Here is a 21,301-nt window from a genome sequence, read left to right as displayed (position 1 = left end):
TGTCTATATGTAGAGAGAGACAAATATATGTATAGATATACATTCCTTCTGCTCTTTTCATTGTGTTATGCATGTCAGAGGCAGGAAGAGTTCTGTTCTCCTCCCTATTCCCCACCCCCCACAAGCTGGAGGGCCAGAAGGTGGGGCGGTACCTCAGGATAATGGCAGCAGAAGGCAAAGGGAGCAGACAGCTGGCAAGCTCTGTCCCAATATGCTTCCCTGAAAGAGGCGAGGAAATTTCAGAAGATGCAATGCCTGAATGGCTCACTTTGCAGGAAAACAGAAGAACCAAGGTAAATTCCTTAGAATGTCATCCATTTTAATGGGTCTAGAATTGACCATCTTCTTATCACCATTTGGTAAACTTCCCCAAAGTTGTTAGTTTATAAACATCTCATCTTGGAAGATAGTCTAGAAAGAAATGTCAACTTTTCTGACTCATGAGAGCTCTTCTCATAAGCTTAAAAAGACTCTGCCAATGCCAGGTGTCTCCCTGGAATTTTCTAGAACAAAAATATACAGTGAAACCTCTGCTATGTTAAACACTGGGAGCATAAGAAATTCTGAATAGCAGATGCCCTGTCATAAGCAATACAACTTAACTGTTTCGAATGAAACATTTTCAAAAGACATTTTACATGCCTCCTTGCCATTTTAAACAGATTATTCTAATTTCACACTTTCCTGATGACTTAGGGTCAACATTATGAACAATAATTTTTATTAGTCAAACATAGTGCTCTTTGAAATGCTCCATTAAAATATTTAGGACTATTTCCCCTATTATTAAAATTTTTCTTTTCGCTTTACTCTGGGCCATTATTTCTCATAAGGTCTGTTTTGATACTTTTAAATTAGTTGTGGGCTTGAATTACGTAGCCTAGTTTGTTGGGATGCTATAAAAGTAGGAAATAATTGCCAAGTGAGCGCTCAAGGCTTCCTTTCTTGCAAAGGCCTTGTCATGTACATGGCCTTTGCAAAACCGTGCAAAGGTTTTGCTTGTTTGTTTGCTTCCTGGGTTGTCAGAGATGAGGTTAATGAAAGGCTGAATCTTCCTTGAACACAGTAGTCTGTTCTTATCCACGGTTTCACTTTACGTGGTTTCAGTTACCCATGGTCAACTGTAGTCCAAAAATACTAAAATATTTTGAGAGGAAAGAGAGAATTCATAGTCACATAACTTATAATCTAATATATTGTTATCATCGTTCTATTTTATTATTAGTTATTGTTGTTAATCTCTTACTGTGCTTAGTTTATAAGTTCAACTTTATCACAGGTATATATATATAAAGACAGTATATAAAGGGTTCAGTACTCTTCACAGTTTCAGGCATCCACTAGTGGTCTTGGAATATATCCCCCAAGGATAAAGAAGGACTGCTGTATTATAATTGTATAGTGTCATTTTGTCCATAAAGCTTAATCTTATCTCCACAATTAGATTGTAAACTCCTTAGAACAGTGATCATATTATGTACCATTTTCTTTGTTCTTCATAACACCAAATACAGTACTCTACTTGTAAACTAGACACTCACTTGCTTTTACATTGATTCCAAGGTATAAAAAATTTTATACTGGTTCATTATTATCACAATGAAAGAGCAATGTGTTGGGTGGGGCTATCAAGCTAACAAATTAATTTCAGCAACTGCCAAAAGCACAGGGTGACAACTGTATTCATGGGACAGATAGTAGTATTAATGAACGAAGAGCTTCGGGGGTTCGGTTATTTTGCCACATGCTGAAATCTTAATATGTACAGGCAGGCAAGTACATGTGGATCAGAAATGTAAGCAGTAAAAGTGATCAGTTGATGTGATGTGTAGTTGATTTCGTTGTTTTTTTGTTTTCGTTCTTGTTTTTTTTTTTGAGACGGAGTCTCGCTCTGTTGCCCAGGCTGGACTGCAGTGGTGCAATCTCGGCTCACTGCAACCTCCGCCTCCCGGGTTCACCCCATTCTCCTGCCTCAGCCTCCCAAGTAGCTGGGACTACAGGTACCCGCCTCCGCGCCCGGCTAATTTTTTGTATTTTTAGTAGAAACGGGGTTTCACCATGTTAGCCAAGATGGTCTTGATCTCCTTACCTCGTGATCCACCCGCCTCGGCCTCCCAAAGTGTTGGGATTACGGGCGTGAGCCATCGCGCCCGGCCTGTTTTTTTTTTTTTTTTTCTTTAGGGATTCTGATAATCAGAGCCATGGTTTGAGGATATCATGTGGTCTGTCATTTCAAAACTTTATAAATTCAGATTTGGAAAAACTGCTTTTCCTAAAATTAATATTTGAAATTTTATCAGCATAAACTATCCCATTTATGCATAATATGGTAAGAATAGGAAGCTTTTGTTTTACATTTTATATGACTCATATAAAATGAACTTTATATGATTAAAATATAGTTAAACTCTTATTTATTTGTGTGTTTCAATTTAGTTGATTATCTTATAGTTTATATGCCAGAATATCTTATGGGAGAAGACATCATTTATCTGATGATCTTTCTAAACAAAATCCAGCTATTTATTTTCTTTTTCAAGCTGGTTCTAAACTAGATGAGTACATGGAATCTCTTATGTCCTTGACTTCTCCACTTGTTTTGGTTATGCTTACAACTAGCTCTATTCATTATACTTGCTCACCTTCACAGAAATACTGATGACATCATTTTAAAAACACAAGTCATTGATATTTCCACTTATTTATGGAGTGCCCAGTTTGTAGCACATGCAGATAGGCCCTTAATAAATACTGATATCCTGGGGCTGGCTAGTACTGTCTCTTACTATCTGACTGTTATATTTTCAGGAATTTTGCATTCTGGTTGGTAAATCATTGGTAGCTTTAAATTAACGATGGTGGGGTTATTTATACCACCACAACACAGGAATTGACAAATGTTCCAAATGCCCATCTATGAGCCAGTTGCTGAACATTTACCAACATACCATCGTGAGTATTTTTTATGGTGATGACTTGCAAAAGAACTGCTTGATTTTCAATACACATTGTGATACAAGAACATATAAAATAGAAATACTCCTCTACTACTGGAAGGAAGTAGTAAGGACTCTTGATTTTGATAACAGAAATGTTAATGCAATGGAGACCAATATGACAGAATTTAGTTGGATCTTTCACAAGTATTTGATATATATGTATGCTACTGGTTGAATGAACCACCCCCGGCCCTGCAAAAGGATTTATTAGAAACTTATTCCCCAATGCAACAGTGTTGGGAGGTGGGGCCTAATAAGAGGTGATTAGGCCATATGTGGTCCCCCTTCATGACTGGATTAATGCCATTAGTGTGGGAGTGGGTTTATTATAAAAGGCCAAGTTCAGGATCGGGCTCCGTGGCTCACGCCTGTAATCCCAGCACTTTAGGAGGCTGAGGCAGGCAGATCACAAGGTCAGGAGATCGAGACCATCCTGGCTAACACAGTGAAACCCTGTCTCTACTAAAAATACAAAAAATTAGCTGGGCATGGTGGCGGGCACCTGTAGTCTCAGCTACTTGGGAGGCTGAGGCAGGAGAATGGCATGAACCAGGAGGCAGAGCTTGCAGTGAGCTGAGATGGCACCACTCCTCTCCAGCCTGGGCAACAGAGTGAGACTCCATCTGAAAAAAAATAAATAAATAAATAAATAAATAAAAGGCCAAGTTCAGTCCTGTCTTATTTCTCACCCTCTCTTGCATGTCTGCCTTCCACCAGGGGATGATGCAGCAAGAAGGCCCTTGCCAGATGCCACCCCCTCAATCTTAGACTTCCTACTCTCTAGAACAGTGAGCCAAATAAATGTCTGTTCATTATAAATTGCCCAGTCTATCATATTCTCTTATAGCAGCACCAACAGACTAAGAGAGCGTATTTATTTCCTTTTGCTGATCATGAATTTCTCATATTGTTCATCAAAGTCAGTCGTAATTTTCTTCTAAAAATTATTTTTTAAGTGATACTAATGGTTAATGTGTATAGTACCTGCTCTTATCTAAATATTGTTCTTACCAATTTACACATATTTACTTAGTCAATAGTCCTACTAAATAAGGATTAATATGCCTCATATTACAGATCTAGAAACTGAGGCACAGAGACATTGAGTGACTTGTTTATGTTTGCAGGGTAGTTCTCTGGGTAGCCTTGGGCCAACCAGTTCCCTTCCTTTCCTTACTGGAAGTTCTCAAGAATAACTGTAAAATATGCTGGGAATGCAACATCCTGAGAAGAGTAGACTGGCCAGAACAGCCAAGGCTCTATTCCAGTCCCACATAAAAAGAGGATGTCCCTGAATGCTTTATCCCAGCAAGTCATGTTATCCTGGAGTGTAAAACCCAGGTTGGGCTGCTTTCTGGGGTTCCTCAGCTGTGGTACAAGTGGAGCATGAACAAGTAAGACTCTATCCACCCCAGGTAGCTTTCCTGAGCCTTCAGGTATTGACTCACAATTGTTGCTTTCTGCCTGCTGCATGTAACCTGTCATCTATGTGAGTATTCTGTCTTACTGGATTTAGGCAAGTCAATAACCAGTAAACAGCAAATCTGCTTCAAAATGCTCATGCAGCTAGCGAGTGCAAGAGCTGGGACTTGAATACAGGTAGTCCAAGTAGTCAAGAACTATAAAATGAGGACAATAGTAGTCCTTATCTCATAGAATTATTGAGTGAGGATTAAATAAATGAATATGTACAAATTAGAAAAATACCTGGCAAAGAATGAGTATTTTACACATTATCTCTAAGTATTATTTTTAGAATGTATTTTTAGAAGAATTATATTATTGACTATTATTGACTTTGATAAACCATAACTATTACGGATTCATAATCATCAAAAGAAAATAAATACACATGTATTTCATGCTCTTAAGTACTCTGTTCTATTCTTTATAATCATTTATAAGCAGAAATAATAATTTTTATTTTAAAAATATTATCTCAATTATGTTTACTCCTTATCTCAATTATTTTACTTTTTAAGCTGTATCTAGTCCTTTGGGGAGCAAGGTAGGAGATAAGTGAACAAAAAATTGTATACTATAGAAAAGTTGGGAAATATGAGTAATAATGAAGAAAATAAAACCATACAGAGTCTCATTTTCTAGATTATCTGTTAATATTATTATAGTTTATTTATTTGTACCTTTTTCCTGAGCTTGCTTTTATATGTTTGAGATCATAGTATATCTCCTTTACTCATTTAATATTACACTATAAGACTGTGACCCAGAACATCTCTTAACATTATTTTTAAAAGTCAATACATTTTGAAAGATTTCTTTTTGGTGGGTAGAGTCAAAGTTTATTTTTTAATTAATGCTATCAATTAGCAAAACTCTCTTCCTTAATAAATTCATCAAATGACTGAAATGGTATTGTATACACCTGATATTTGTAGAGGAGGGCTGAGCGACATTTTTGGATGTCCTTAGGCTGAAATTCCCAAAAAGTATCTGAAGTAATCAATATTATATTTTCTAGATTTATTCTTTTAAATGACATCACTAATCATTTAAAAGAATAGATTATTATATTGACAGCAAATAAAAAGAAAATCTATGTTCATTGTCACTAGTTTATTGACCACCTCTTGTGTTTCTTCCCAGAACTTGACTTCATGAGACTCCTATTCACCTAAGGAGTGGTGGATGGCTGGTAAAATTGAGTACATGCCCAAGCCAGTATTGATGGAATAAAAATGGCTTCAATACAAGGCCTCTATTAACATGTATTCTGTTTTCCTCACAAATTTATGTTTTTTTTCCGCCAAACATATGCATATCTGAAATTCAAATTGAGTGCACCTTACCTCATGCTCTCCTCCGTACCTCTAATGAGGTGGAAAAATGTACATTAATGACGGAAAGTTATTTAGTGCTGAACAGAGTTAATTGCTTCTAATCACTGCTTACATCCATCTGGTTTTATGGTAGACAACAAACCTCTTCACTGGGTTTGCTCATTAGACATATTGTAAATCACAGAGATGCACTGGCATCTTGCATATTGTGCTTCTATTAGTGAGGCAGCATTTTCATATAGCCCCAATGGCAGGCTTTGGGATACAGATCAACTTGTCTGTGTTCTGTTAGAACTGCAGGGAGTCCTGGTGAACTGGCCTCCTAGGCTCATTTGGAAGGCAATGGAAAGCTACTACCAAACTCTAGATGAAAAGCTATGAAAGAGCTGCCAGAGACTGGGATAGCAGATACTTTTGCCATGATTTTAGGTGGCAATATTGGTGACTATCTTATTTTCCCCCAAAAGCTTGCGGTTAAAACTTCTTTCTACTACTATTATTTGGCAGAGTCAACAGAAAAAGGATTGTATGAACAAAAAATCAAGGTTTAAAATAAAGGTAGATGCAATCTTTAATCTTGTGTCTAGCACTTATAGCTTCTTAAATTGTAAAGAGTCAAGCAATATTTTATCAGAATTTTGGGAAGATCATAGGAAAAATATAAGCACATTAGTTATTATAGTGAATAGCTTTATCATAGCAAAATTACACTTGAGCTAAACTAATTAAGATGCTGTGGTGCAACTGTGCCATTAGCTGATATCAGTTGATGATAAAAGATTTAGAAAATTCATATGGGAAGTAAGATCTGAAAATTTTGTGACAATGTAGAACATTTGACAGGATATTATAATTACCATAGTATCTATCTTACATTGTAGGTAATTTTATCAGTTAAACAAGAAATAATCCCTAAATCTTAAAAGAGAGAAGAGGAAGAAACGAAGGGAGGGAAGGAAGAGAGAAGGAAGGAAGAAATAATACTTGTGTAAAAGTGTCTGATATTACTTTTCCTTTTTTGGTTCTTGCCTAACTCCTTCCTGTTAAGGTAAGTGACTAGAGGGAGGTAACTGAGTCATGAAGGGTGCAGAATTTAAAACTGAGTAGTAGCCTAGGGATTATCTGGTAATATATACTCTCCTCATTTCATAAATGACATAACTGAGGCCCAGAAAGATTGAGTTGTCAAAGATAGGTCAAATAGTTACTTTCATAGCAACAGTGGGGTTAGAGAATACAGATCAATATCATGTGTCCTCACTCAGCTAGACATCTATTAATTTGTAATCAAAATTAACAATGTAACTTAAACATGTATGTAATGTGCTCCCCACCTTCATATTCCCCATTTTTGTACTTTATTTAGGAAAGAAGGAAGTGACAAATAAGTTATTAGGTTTTTTTTTGGTTGGAAAAACAATGTAGACAACATAGTCTCTGGTGACTATATATTTAGCTCTATTTTTGCGTATACAACTCCATAAAATACTAACAAGCTTTCTGAGCCATTAAAGGTTTGTGAATGTTGAAGTACATTTAGGTCTAATTTAAAACCTAATAAAACCAAGAGTTATTAAAATTGATAACTCACATAGGTCGTGTATGATAACTATTAGTCCAAATACTTTATTACCTATCAGGAGTATAAAAGTGAAATTTCACCATATTTCAATTTTTTGGAGTAATTATCCCAACCTCAATTCTGCTATTTTCTAATATTTTAATGTCTAAATTGAAATGGATTTCCTTGTCTTCTTTGCTTCTTCTGTTACCTTTGCAATTGAGGTGTAATTGAATAAAATCAACCTGATTTCAAATTACTTTGGAAAGATTTTCAACATAGCTACAATCTTGGTCTCAGGATTTTGCTTAGATTCTTTAAGGATCAAGAGATGTATATGCTGAATTCAGTTCCTATCAATGGTCTTCTTTTAATTCTGTACTACCATGCAAAATTTTTGCACTTTAGCAAAATATTCAGAGATGTTCATTTTTATTACACTTTTTTTTTGAAAAATATTCACAGTATATACATATATAAAACATGATATATAACATATATACACACATAAGTATAGAGTTAAATCATTAAGAAACATATTTATAAATGAGTTATGCCCTTTTACTTTTTTAAGTCCCTACAATATTTTCTTTATAATGTGTCATCTTACTACTGATTTGATTTGACTTTAAATTGAAATAAAATTTTAAAAACTGTTTTGGAAGTGTTTTTTCTCTCCTTCCACATCTTTAGCATTCAACATGAGTGGAAGGCCAATATGAGCTTAGTTGATTGGATGAGGGTTAAATGAAGAGTAGCCATTATTTCCATTGCTTTAATTATGCCATCCTCACCATGATGGACCTTGCTCCATTTCCCTCTGGTAGACCTGACAGACTATAACTGACCTAATTGATACCAGATGACAGCTCAAATAAGGCCTAATAAAGAAGTAATCACACTAATTTAATGAGCAAGCTGTTATGATATTGGCTTATAGAAAGCTGTTTTTTAATCCCTCCATTTTTATTTTATTATCTGTAACCACTATTCTCAATCTCCTTTTCTGTGATTCTAGAATCAAAGGACTAAAATGGACCTTAAGGGAAACATAAGCTTGATTTCCTGTTACTTGTGCTATTTGATATGCATTGACATATTTTTTTTCAATTCTTAAATATAGAAATGACAAACAAACTGAAAAGTTGAAAGACTAATGCAATGATCACATATATACTCATTTCACATTCAGTCATTATAAATATTTCGCTATATTATTTTGTATTTATATGTATATATACATTTTTTCTGAACCATTTGGAAGTAAGTCACATGTATCACAACATTTCATCCCTGAATGAATATTTTCAACATATATTCCTTTAAAATAAACCATTCTCCTACATAAGCATAGTAGCAGCAGCAAATTAACGATAATATCTGGTCTATGTTCAAGTTTCTCCAACTGTCCCCAAATATCAAACCATATCCAACCAATATTTCATTAGTTTTTGAGCCTCGCTTTGCTTTCTAACATAATAAACTATTTTGAGCTCACCTTGTACTTTCTTGTCCTAGGTGCGAAGTCAGCCATTGTCCCAAGAAGCCCAGGAGTAAGATCTGGGCTAGCATGCTCATTGCTACAAGACTGTCATTACTTCTGTGACTTTTTTTTTGAAAAGAGTCTCACTCTATCACCCAGTCTGGGATGCAGTGGCACGATCTCAGCTCACTGTAACCTCCGCCCCTTGGGTTCAAGTGATTCTCCTGCCTCAGCCTCCCAAGTAGCCAAGATTACAGGCACGCGCCACTACGCCCGGCTAATTTTTGTATTTTTAGTAGAGACGGGGTTTCACCATATTGGCCAGGCTGGTCTTGAGGTCCTGACCCCAAGTGATCCACCCACCTTGGCCCCCCAAAGTGCTGGGATTACAGGCATGAGCCACTGTACCGGGCTTTCTGTGACTTTTCAATGGAATAGGTTTGTGTGTGCGTGTGTGTGTGTGTGTGTGTGTGTGTGTGTTGAATTTCTATGAGTAGTTACATTTCAAATGTAATATTATAGGTTCTTAACTTTTAAGAGATATATAAATAATATATATATTATATATAATCTTTATGCTGAATGTCTGAAAGTCTTGGTACCTAATAGTATTAATTTGTTCAATTGCATTTTTCTATAATACGCATAAAATAGTTTCTAAATTACAACACCAATATTGTATCTAAATCAAGTTTAAGGTTTCTCTGCCAGTTGCTATTTTTCTCTTTAGAGTACATCCCACCTAGGAGGTATAGCCAGAGTATTGTGCTCAAAAGTCACTTGAAATAATTTTTTTTTGCATGGTTATGTTACTGATTTGAGTACATGAACAGTTAGATTTATTTGCTTTCAATTTTGGGGTTTGCTCCTTTATCTAAATATATGTTTTGTGTAAAAAGATTTACATGGTTGAAAAGTCTACATATATATATGACAGTATGCATAGAAATTCTCACTTTATTTTTATATCTCTCACTATATTTCTCTTGACTTCAGCCACTGTAGATAACAATTTTAGTTAGTTTCTGTTTTATCCTTTCAGTATTTTCTTATGTAAAAATAAGCAAACAACTCTTCATAGGGTACCAATTCTTCTGCACTTTGAGGTTGCACATACATTTATGAATGGCAGGGTTCTATATCTGGAAGTCTAAGAACCACAGGGCGGTAGTCAAGAGTCATCAGGTGTATGTGTGAAATGAGAGGTAAAGCATGTTCAGCAGGCAAGAATCTGAAAGGATGTGGCTCCAGGTGACATAAGTCCAAGGGTGGCCACTGCTACAGATGCTAGCTATTGCTAGTGTCACTGGGGTCAAGAGGCAAGTCACAAAATTCAATCCACTACCAATCTCAAAAATCTTCAGTATAAACAACATAAGCCCTTTTTCTGTTCATGTTGCTGCTTCAATAACATCTCCTACAGTTCTTGCTCACATTGTGTTCATAGTTTAGTGGCAGCAACAGAGTTAAGTAATTACATGATGATTGAACCAAGGCAAACAAATAAGTACACTAAACATGATTCTACGATTCTACAAAAATGTAAGACAAAAAAAAGCAACCAACCAGACAAACAATATAAACTTGACTTGGACTGGGGCCTTCTGAGAAGTATTTGCTGAGAAAGAGACAGGAACAGAGATCAGAGGGGTGATTTGGTGCTAATTGTGTGAAATTGGAGGCTGGAGAAGTGAGTGCTCCAGAGCGAGGGAGCAATATGTTATGAAGGGATGTGGTGAGTCTGAGCAATGTATATGATAGAATTTTGAGAGAGGAAGAATGGGACAAAATAATACTGGGATCAGATGAACGAGGTCAACGTCAACAGTGATCAATCATGTTGCTAGTACATGATGAAAATGGCATTTTCCCACTGTAGTCTTTCTAAAAATCCACAGCCCCAGACTAATCATGCAAAAAATATCAGACAAGTTCAAACTGAAAGATGGTTTACAAAAGATCCGACCAGTACTTCTCAAAATTGTCAAGATCATGAAAAACAAGGAACTTCTGAGCACTTGTCATAGTCAAGAGAAGCTTAAGAGATAGGACGACCAAATATACGGTGGTTTGCTGAATGGGATCCTGGAATAGTGAGAGGACACTAGGGAAAAAAATAAGGAAATGAGAATATAAACTTTAGCTAATATTATATCAATATTAGTTTATTAATTGTAACAAATGTACCGTACTAATGTAAGATATTAAAAATAGGGGAAACTCGATGTGGGGTAGATGGAAGCTATGTACTGTTTTTGCAATTTTCCTGTAAATATGAAACCGTTCAAAAAATAAGTTTAGTAAAAAGTATGCTAGAGGGGTGGCGGTTGGGGGCTGGACCTTGCAGGACCTCATAAACTGTTTAAAATTTTAGCGAAATACACTTACTTTAAGAGCTGTGATTTTTTTAAACAGATAGATTACCTTTTACCTTACGTAAAATGTCACTGTGGCTGAGGTGCTAAGCACTGAATGGCAAGTGTGGATGCAGGACATTCAGCTTTAAAGCTCTTTTAATATTCTTGGCAAGAGATGATGGTAACTTGAACAAGGATCAGGCAGTGGAGAGAGCTTGGCATAATCAGAGTTGGTATCAAGTTTGTGGGTAAAATTACAGCAGTGGTAATTTGACACCACTTAAAATTATGGGTTTGAGAGAAGAAGCAACACATTTAATCTTGTGTCTGCCACTGAGCGAGGTCGCATTTTCTGGCCTAGAGGACTTAGTGAGTTAAAAGGGAAGTCTTCTTTTCTTTTAAGTCTGGAGTCTTACTTTCTGCTCTTTGGTGAGTAGAAGTAGTTGGCTTTTCCAAATCTGCAGGGGAATAAGTTAATTGCTTCTAGTTAATACAGATTATAGGCTGCAGGCATAAGGGGATCTCCCATTAAAAAGCTGCCGGCAAACTGGTCAATTGTCAATCCATCTCTGTCTTATAGCATCTTATAAAAATATCAAGGAACTGTCAACACCCACATTCTGGCCCTTTCCAATGGTTTGCCCCCATACTATAGATTCTGTGGAAAAGTTATATCCTTCCCAAGTTAGCTCATGTCAGTTTTATAGAATATTTTACCATAGCATTACCAGGGTTATCAGCTTTCCAAATTTCAAAATCTGCATGTATAAGAGTGTGTGCGTGTGAGTGTGTGTGTGTGTTTTGCCACTAAATACTTGAACACTAAGTGAATGCCACATATTTCAAGATGGGTAAGCAGCTCTGCTCCATGAGATCATTCATGGACCCAGGTTCTCCATCCTGTTGTTCCACCATTCCTTAGGTTGTGCTGTCTCAGATCTTCATTGGCTTTTCATCTACAGAAGGAGAAAGAGAGAGAATAGAGGTCAAGGACTTTCCTTTTAAGAAAATAGCATGAAAGTTGCACACATCTCTTCTGATCATCATGTGTCCAGAGCTAGCTATAGGGAGGCTTTAGTGACCATATACCCAGCTAAATCTTTTTTTTAAATATATATATATTTTATTATACTTTTAAGTTCTAGGGTACATATGCACAACGTGCAGGTTTGTTACATATGTATATATGTGCCATGTTAGTGTGCTGCACCCATTAACTCGTCATTTACATTAGGTATATCTCCTAATGCTATCCCTCCCTGTTCCCCCCACCCCATAACAGGCCCCGGTGTGTGATGTTCCCCTTCCTGTGTCCAAGTGTTCTCATTGTTCAATTCCCACCATTGAGTGAGAACATGTGGTGTTTGGTTTTTTGTCCTTGCGATAGTTTGCTGAGAATGATGGTTTCCAGTTTCATCCATGTCCCTACAAAGGACATGAACTCATCATTTTTTATGGCTGCATAGTATTCCATGGTGTATATGTGCCACATTTTCTTAATCCAGTCTGTCATTGTTGGACATTTGGGTTGGTTCCAAGTCTTTGCTATTGTGAGTAATGCCGCAATAAACATACGTGCGTATGTGTCTTTATAGCAGCATGATTTATATTCCTTTGGGTATATACCCAGTAGTGGGATGGCTGGGTCAAATGCTATTTCTAGTTCTAGATCCCTGAGGAATTGCCACACTGTCTTTCACAATGGTTGAACTAGTTTACAGTCCCACCAACGGTGTTCCTATTTCTCCACATCCTGTCCAGCACCTGTTGTTTCCTGACTTTTTAATGATCGCCATTCTAACTGGTGTGAGATGGTATCTCATTGTGGTTTTGATTTGCATTTCTCTGATGGCCAGTGATGATGAGCATTTTTTCATTTTACCATCAGAGTGAACAGGCAACCTACAGAATGGGAGAAAATTTTTGCAATCTACTAATCTGACAAAAGGCTAATATCCAGAATCTACAAAGAACTCAAACAAACTTACAAGAAAAAAAAACAAACAACCCCATCAACAAGTGGGTGAAGGATATGAACAGACACTTCTCAAAAGAAGACATTTATGCAGCCAAGAGACACATGAAAAAATGCTCCTCATCACTGCCCAGCTAAATCTTGACTTCTATTGAAGAAGTGAAGGATGGATTTTGTAAGCCAACCAGCAGCCAAAGGAGACTAAGAGGAGTCACTGAGGAATATGAGGGTTATGAAGACAGTGGTGTGCCAGAAACCAAGGAGAAGAGGATGTTGCATGAAGAAGGAGATGATGGTTTCACTTTGGTTACATTTATCCGAATGCCCTGTCCAACTTTTCAGTGTCCCTAGTAAAATCTGGTATAGGGATGGACACTGTTTTTCAGGTGAAGCCTGCTGAGTGTGGAGAGTTGTTAAAAATTTTTCCCTTAAATTGAGAATGTTTTAAATAATGCAGCCTATGTTTTCTTTAAGTAACAAGCCCATCCCACTGACTCACACTGATCTGGTTCTCAGCAAAAAACTCTCTGCTCTTTCTCATATTGCCATAAAAACAAGTCACTTCTATCATGCATTTTGCTCACTGAGTTATGAAAATATGTAGGTATTTCATTTCTTTTTATGTAAATTTATGCTGGTTATAGTCCATCATTTGAAGTCCAGAAGTCTTCTGGAACTGGACTGTGTCTGAATTAGTTGTCTTTTCCATCTCGTGGTTTATGGTAAAATAAATAAAAGGCCTTGCAAATCAGTAACAACAGCTGCCATTTACTGTGTGCCTATTGCTCAATGCCTGTTGATAGAGTGCATTGAGATGCCGGCTGGCTGCCCTCTCATTTAATTTTTGAACGTTCTTATAAGGTCATTTTGTTTGTTTGTTTTCTGGCGTGAGTATTGTATTAATTACATAAAATAAAACACTTTGGGGAAATATTGTTAATTTTTGACAGGATTTTCCAACACTAATACTAGTACTGTTATTACAGCTACCATACAACTCTGACCACTAAAGAATTGTTGTTTTTAAGAATTTGGAAATTATTTTATTATGGTATCATTTACATACATTGAAATTCATTCTCATTGCTGCACAGTTCTATTTGTTTTGACAAGCTCACACAATCATGTAACCACCACCACAATCAAAATATAGAACCGTTTTAATAACAATTTCTTTATGATCTTTATAGTCACACCTTCCCTCCCCCATTTTCTGTCCCTAACATTTTGCCTTTTCGAAAATGGAACATAAATTGAATCATATTGTATGTAGCTTTTTGTGTCTGGATTGTTTCATTTAGGGTAATGCATTAAGATTTGTCCATGTTTCTGTGTGCCTTAGTAGTCTATTCCTTTGCATTGCTGAGGAGTACCCATTGTATGGAGGTATCACAGGTGTTTTATCCACTATTTGGAGAATATTTGGGTTGTATTTAGTTTAGGACAGTTATGAATACAGTTTCTATAAACATTCATATACCATTTTTTGTATAAACATCAGTTTTTATTTCTCTTAGGTAAATAACGGGTGGAATTACTGAATTATATGGTATATGTATGTTTGTTAAACCATGTAAAAAATGACCAAACTGTTTTCCAAAGTAGCCATTCTATTTTTCAGTCTCTCAGCAAGTAGGAACATTCTAGTTGCTTTATATGCTTACCAGTCTTTTGTCAAATATATGATTCACACATATTTTCTTCCAGTCTATGGCTTTTCTTTTCACTCTATTAAGTGTCTTTTGTAGTGCAGAAGTTTTTTTTACAAAGTCCAATATAGCAAGATTTTCTTATATAAATTGCACTTTTGGTGTTATATGTAGGAAATCTTTGCCTAATCCACGATTACAATGACTTTCTCCTATTGTCTCTTTCTAGAAATTCTGTATTTTTATATTTTACATTTTAATATATGATGCATTTGGAGTTCTTTAAATATAGCAGGAGGTATGAGTTATTCATCTTTTACATGTGAATATTCAATTGTTCCAGTACTATTTGTTCAGAAGACTCTCCTTGTCAGTTAAAATACCTCTGCTCTTTTGTCAAAAATAAATGAAGTTTATGTAAGTGGGACTATTTCTGGACTGTTTATTTGATCTATGTATCTATTTTGTAAAGTAGATTTTAATGTATGTGTTATATAGATGAGAAAATTAGTTTCAAAGAGGTTAAGTAACCTGCTCAACATTATCTTAGATACACACATGAGTTAAGATTAGTCAGTGAACTCATAAAAATGTTTTTGAGTATTAGACCTACACTCACTTTCACTCTACTTTTACTCGCCACTGGATCCAGCTTTGGGGGGTTTCAGTGATCCATTGGTCTGTATTTATTAATAATAATAGCTAACATTTAGTAAATTTTTGCCATGTGCCTGGTATGATATTGAGTTCTTTGTATGTGTCATCTTGTTTAAGCATCACTTCACCTCTTTAGAGAGGCTGCTATTATGCCTTGTTACAAGATAAAAGTGGGGCATAGAGATATTATATGACTGCCTTGAGGTCATGGGGCTTCTAAATAGGAGAGCTGAAATTTGAACTCAGGTCCTCCCACTTGCTCTTAATCATTACACTATTCTGCCAATGGAAAGTGTAACTGTGAAACAAATCAAGATGCTGCCACATTTATTGGTACCTAGTCTATATTTTCTATTGTATCTTTATGGATTTTTAAAAAGATTTTATATAAAGTCTTTTAGCATTGAATCTATGTCCACATTTATCTCCTAATTTTTGATTCCTACAAAAAGAAACCTCACATAAGCACAAAAATGCGTAAGTACTATGAGAGTTGCTTATGAAAGATAGTTAAAAACGAGGTTGGTCTTTTTGTGAAGAAATTATCAGACAGATCAGAATGTCATTTTGAAGTTCACAACAGAGACTGCTGCCCTGACATTGGCCTTATTTGTTAGATTCATTTGCAGTAATAACTAAAGGAGTTTTTTTGCTTTCTTATCTGTTGTTTAATATCAATTCTTCTGGTCCTGAATATTAAGGCCATGTGAGATGATACTCTTAACAGAGAAAGTGCTCAAGTACTTTGAGACTCATTTGGAACTGGAAAATTATTTAATAGCCCCAGATCCATAGTTCTACTCTCCCATCGGAATTAGCTATCCAAAAAAACCTTCCTTGACTCCCAAAATTTTATTAGAGCACCCTGTTGTATATTATCATAAGACCTTTACTTTCTTATCAACACTTTGCACATTTTGTTTCTTTATCTTATTTAATGTGTATCTTCTCTAAAACACTTCATGAGAGTAGGAATGTATCTGTGTTGTCAGAGTTTAGTACAATGCCTATACATATTAAATGTTCCAGAAATGTGTTTCAACAGACAAACTGACATAGAGAGCACTTGGGGCCAGTAATTTAAATGGCTCCTTCTATACTTTTTCAAGAAAGACTAATTCTTGGAAACGGTTTGTTATTCTAGAAGAAAGAAACCTATTGGTCTGGCAGAGTGATAGTCTAATAAATAGGTAGAATTAGCAATTTTCCCCTGGTGAAATAATGAGGGATAAGATTGGGAAGAGAGGGAACTGCTAGTGGAAGAGGTACTGGATTGGCCTTTAATTTCTTTACAATACTAAGAAGGATATTTCAGAGAAAGTTGTCCTCCTTAGGTACACTGAAAAACCTCAGAATTTTTTCTCCTATCATTTCAGAATCCTCACAACAAAATCCTGTGTCAGTAGACTGCAAAACATCATAGCTGGTAGCAGGGACACAGCCTTTTCCAAAAAGGTATTGGTCCTTTTTGAAACTGTGCCGACTTATACCTTGAAAGATTATATGCATCCCTAAAAGGAGTCCCACACTTTCTAATGGAGGAGTCAGGTGGACCACAACTGAACGTATTAATCAATATTTTTAGCATAAAAAAGGGACAATTAGATAACATGTGCATCCTAATGAGATACAGTAGGGAGACAAAACATAATTTATATGTTTCATTATTGTCAAAAATAATGAAACCTAAATGTGACCAAGCTTCTAGATCCACAACCAGTTTACAGGAAATACAAGGCAAAAAGGAACATGTAAAATAACACCATGGGGATGCATTCAGCAAAAATCCTGAATATGGAACATTTTCTAGGACAAATCATTCATATATATATATATGCATACACACATATATGTATATACACATATATATGAAATAGTATATATGACATAATGAGATGTTTGACCAATACATGAATAGTGACATTAAAAATTTATTAATTTTTCAAATTATGATAATGCTATTGCTACTCTGTGCTTTTTAACAGATTTCTTATCACTTGGATAAATGTTTTTGAAGAATTTATGGATGAAATGATGTCTGAGGTTTGTTTGAATAACCCACACTGGGCACAGTATTGTTGAGGTTTAGATAAAACAAGATTGGACACATATTGATAGTTGTTTAAACTGGGACTAAGTACATGGTATAAATAATTCTTCTCTACTTTTGTGTATGTTTGAAAATTTCCATAATAAAATTTTTTTTAAATCACCAAAATAGTGATTATACATTTGAAAATTTTTCTTTAGCTCTAAAACAACTGTTCCCTTTTCCACAACTCCCCCTAGTTCTGTTTTCTTTCTAAAATTTTGTGGCATGGCATTGAAACACGTAATGCCTTCCATAACAACCCAAGTTTCTTTCCTATGTTAATGCTCACAGCATTCTTCTGAAGCATATAAAGTTTCATCCACATGTCAAAAACAATAGTTTGTTGGCTTTCACATTTATGCAGCAGATACCTGGGAAAGCCAGGAATAGAATCCAGTTCTTTAGTCTCTCAATCAAGTTCCCTATCCACTTGTTTAGGTTACTTCTATGTTGTGAACCAAATGATTCATGTAAACTCCCAAGTCCTTTAGGCTCCTGGCATATCATATGAAATGAGAATTTGTTCATGAGGGATGACATCTGTTAAAGAGACCTTTGTATAATATTTGACAGCCGCAACATTCCTTGAATGCTTGACAACTGCCATGGGGATAAAACTGAGCATAGCACTAGAACAATCAACTCTAGAGTGAGTCATGCTCTGTTAGTCTCACCACGAATTATTATTTATTTTTCACAGGGAAAACAGTATAATAGAGTAAGAGGAAGCATGGATTCAGATACTAGTTCTACTGCTAACTTTTATGGCCCAGGAAGATCCTTTGTCCTATCTTAGCTTATTCTGTAAAATGGTTATAGTAATATCTACCTCATAAAGTTGATGGTGGGGATTAGATGAGAAAATATATAATAAGTACCTAGCACAATGTCTGCCACGTGTCTAAGCTATGATCACCTGGCCTTAGTATTATTAGCTAAGTTTTTTTTCTTGTTTTTTAACTTGTATGTCAATGCCTTGATATTACTTGATGTGAGTTGGATTCAAGTGTTTCATTTTCTCTGCCCCTTCTCTTGAGAACAGAAAGCTAGCCACCTTTCCATGTGTATACAGAATGACTGTACTGTCATTTAAAGTGACTGTAGAAGACAATGGTTGAAAATCAAATACTATTTTTTAAGATGTCCTCCAAAATCAACTCTACTAGTTATGTGACCATATCTTTTGTAACCATTTTGTCTTGGAGGTATGTATTGATTTTGTCGTATAGCATTTATTTTACTCATTTTTTTAAAAAGGAATCCCTTGTTTTTCTTTTGACAACCACTCATTCCCATTTTTGGTTTATGTAAGGGGTTAGAAAGTTTTTTCTTAAAGGGTCAGAGAGTAAACAGTTGAGGCTTTTCAGGCCATAGTTTTGGTTGCAACTATTCAACTCTGCTATTGTACCCTGAAAGCAACCACAGACTATTCACAAGCAAATATATACATGGCAATACTTTTCAACAAGCCTTTATTTTCATAACCTGGTAGGCTACTTGTGGACCATAGTTTGCCTCTGGTATATAAAATTTAGATAAAATTACCTTTTCCTGCACTCTATTCCCCCACATGATCCAGAACTGCTAACAGTATACTGTATCCATCTGGCCACTGTGGTTGGCTCATGATGGGAATTTGATTTAAATTGAACCAATTAGAAACAGGCCTATAACTTTTGCTATTATGGTTAAGGAAGATGCACTCTCTTTTACTTGAGGCAGCTAAATTGGTAGAATATATTTCTGGGATGTCTGCTGGTCATCTTGTTTCTTGGGGAATGTCACTTAGGAAATCTGTCATCTTGTCAAAATGGGGAAGTCTACCTGAAGCTGAAACCAGCACAGAAGAACACAGAGCTGAGAAACATAATGGAAACTGCGATCTTTTGTTTCAGTAAGACTAAGTTGTTTTCTTCAAGAACACTTTGCCAGAAAAGATAAGACGGCAAAACCAATAAATAAAACAACTCTTCATTTGAGGTGATATCATGTGAGGTGATATTCAAAATCTTCCCTGGCTAAAATGATTTCGAGGTTATCCTTTGCTGTAGAAAATTGGGGCTTTTTATTACCAATTCTCTCTCTCTCTCTCTGATTAAATCCAGAATTGTTAATTATTTGAGTAAAGTTTCAGTCTTGTAAGCAGCCATCCATTTGCCCCTTGGCACATTCTAAAGAAGTTCAGTGGCTTTCTATTTAAGCAAATGTCTAGTTAGTCTTTTCATATTTTCTAAAATGATGTCAACCCTAATTCCAGGATGAATGACTATCAGGGCATATGGTCTACGCTTACTTGGCCAAGAAAAAGAACTACAGTCAGGTACTTTGCAGACAGTATAAATTCAAACTCACAGACATCTTTGTTTTTGGGTTCATGCTGACAATAGAAAGCAGCGAATTTAGGCCACATTGCTTTGCTTTTGTTAAACTATATTCCAAAGCATTGCTATTAGTTTACTGAGTGCCATTATTAACAATAGCCCCATAAAACTTGTAGTTCCTGGATGATATTGTTAAGGGTGCATTCTCTACTCCATGCAGTGACCTTTTAATAAGAATCCATGAAAATAATTTGTTTCAAATCTCAGTGCTAGGAATGTCTGGGTTTTTTTCATAACAATTGATTATTTTTTAAAATGTCATTATGAACACCATTAATCATGTACGTTTTCTCTTTGAACAAACTACTAAGGTACTCAGTATTCAGTTTATGACAATTCTAGTAAGGCTAAAGGATTTTTTTTTACCAGTTATTTTTATCCAAATTTCCTAACTAATTTTAATTTCTCACATAGCATTGTGAGACGGTTTGTAAATATCTACATGAAAAGTCCTTGTTAATTAGTTAATAATGAAATGTAGGCCAAGAAGGGAGAAAGGGGCAAGAAAAGGAAAGTGGGAGGATACCAGAAGCTGACCTTTTTCATTTAACAGCTTAGTCCAGTGCCTTGCCTGGACTGCCACTAGCTGTCTTTTGGTCTAGAAGAAGCCATGAGCGGGTTCCGACAGTATTGCTTCTAAACACTTGCTGACTGTCAAAAAGACCCCATCCCTTTGGGGACATAAGCCCTAGAGTTGAGAGCACCCACAGGATTCACGCTTCCCCAACTCTGGGGTTCTCTTTAGGGCTTTACGAGATGGAAAACTAGCACCTCGGAGCCAGTGAGGTGGTGAGCTAACAGGCTTTATCGACAGATGGAGGACTCTAAGTGTGAACGAAAACAGCTTCAGCTTGAAAGAAAAAAAAATTCAGAATCCAATCTATGTAAGCAAATACCCATATAAACCAATTATTCAAAAAAACCTGGGGTACAGTGACTACCTTGGTGACTCCACATAGAGATATTTACCTGTCCAATATTTTGTTAATGCTTTTAAGTCAATTATACTATGTTGAGAAAGAATGATGCTTTCCTGTTTTAAATGTGAACTTAATGTAGTGTGAATAGTTCCCTTTTGTTGCTGTTAACAGGATAGTTACTGACAATTTTGGGAAAACAGAACTTTAACAATTTCACCACACATTGTTTGGAAAACCTTAAGTATGTCTTTCTGCTCGTGCTTTCTCTGAATGTAAAGATATAAATGGGTGGTAATTGGATCAGATAGATAGATCATAGTTCCATTATATGGGAATATTACTGGAAGTTAGGAAGTATTTGTCTCCAGGTTCATCCAACACTTCTAACCATTTAATTTTTATCTATTTCTAGAAATAAGAACATTT

The 21,301-nt window shown here is 35.8% G+C and overlaps 1 protein-coding gene across 3 annotated transcripts in view; it reads left to right on the top strand.

Annotated features, from left to right (window-relative positions):
• Window positions 1–21,301, top strand: part of LOC134731522 (uncharacterized) — a 357,298-nt gene that overhangs the window by 271,498 nt on the left and 64,499 nt on the right. Inside the window, exon 4 of one of the 3 annotated variants that reach the window (XM_063610343.1) lies at window positions 8,880–9,385. The exons of the other annotated variants lie outside the window; for them this stretch is intronic. Within the exon in view, the coding sequence (XP_063466413.1) occupies window positions 8,880–9,337 (458 nt within the window). The 3' untranslated portion in view covers window positions 9,338–9,385. Of the gene's footprint in view, window positions 1–8,879; window positions 9,386–21,301 lie in introns of those variants that run through there. 3 annotated transcript variants of the gene reach the window in all.

This window comes from Symphalangus syndactylus, chromosome 10 (genome assembly GCF_028878055.3).
Source record: "Symphalangus syndactylus isolate Jambi chromosome 10, NHGRI_mSymSyn1-v2.1_pri, whole genome shotgun sequence".
Classification (NCBI taxonomy): domain Eukaryota; kingdom Metazoa; phylum Chordata; class Mammalia; order Primates; family Hylobatidae; genus Symphalangus; species Symphalangus syndactylus.
This window is presented reverse-complemented; position numbering and strand designations above follow the sequence as displayed.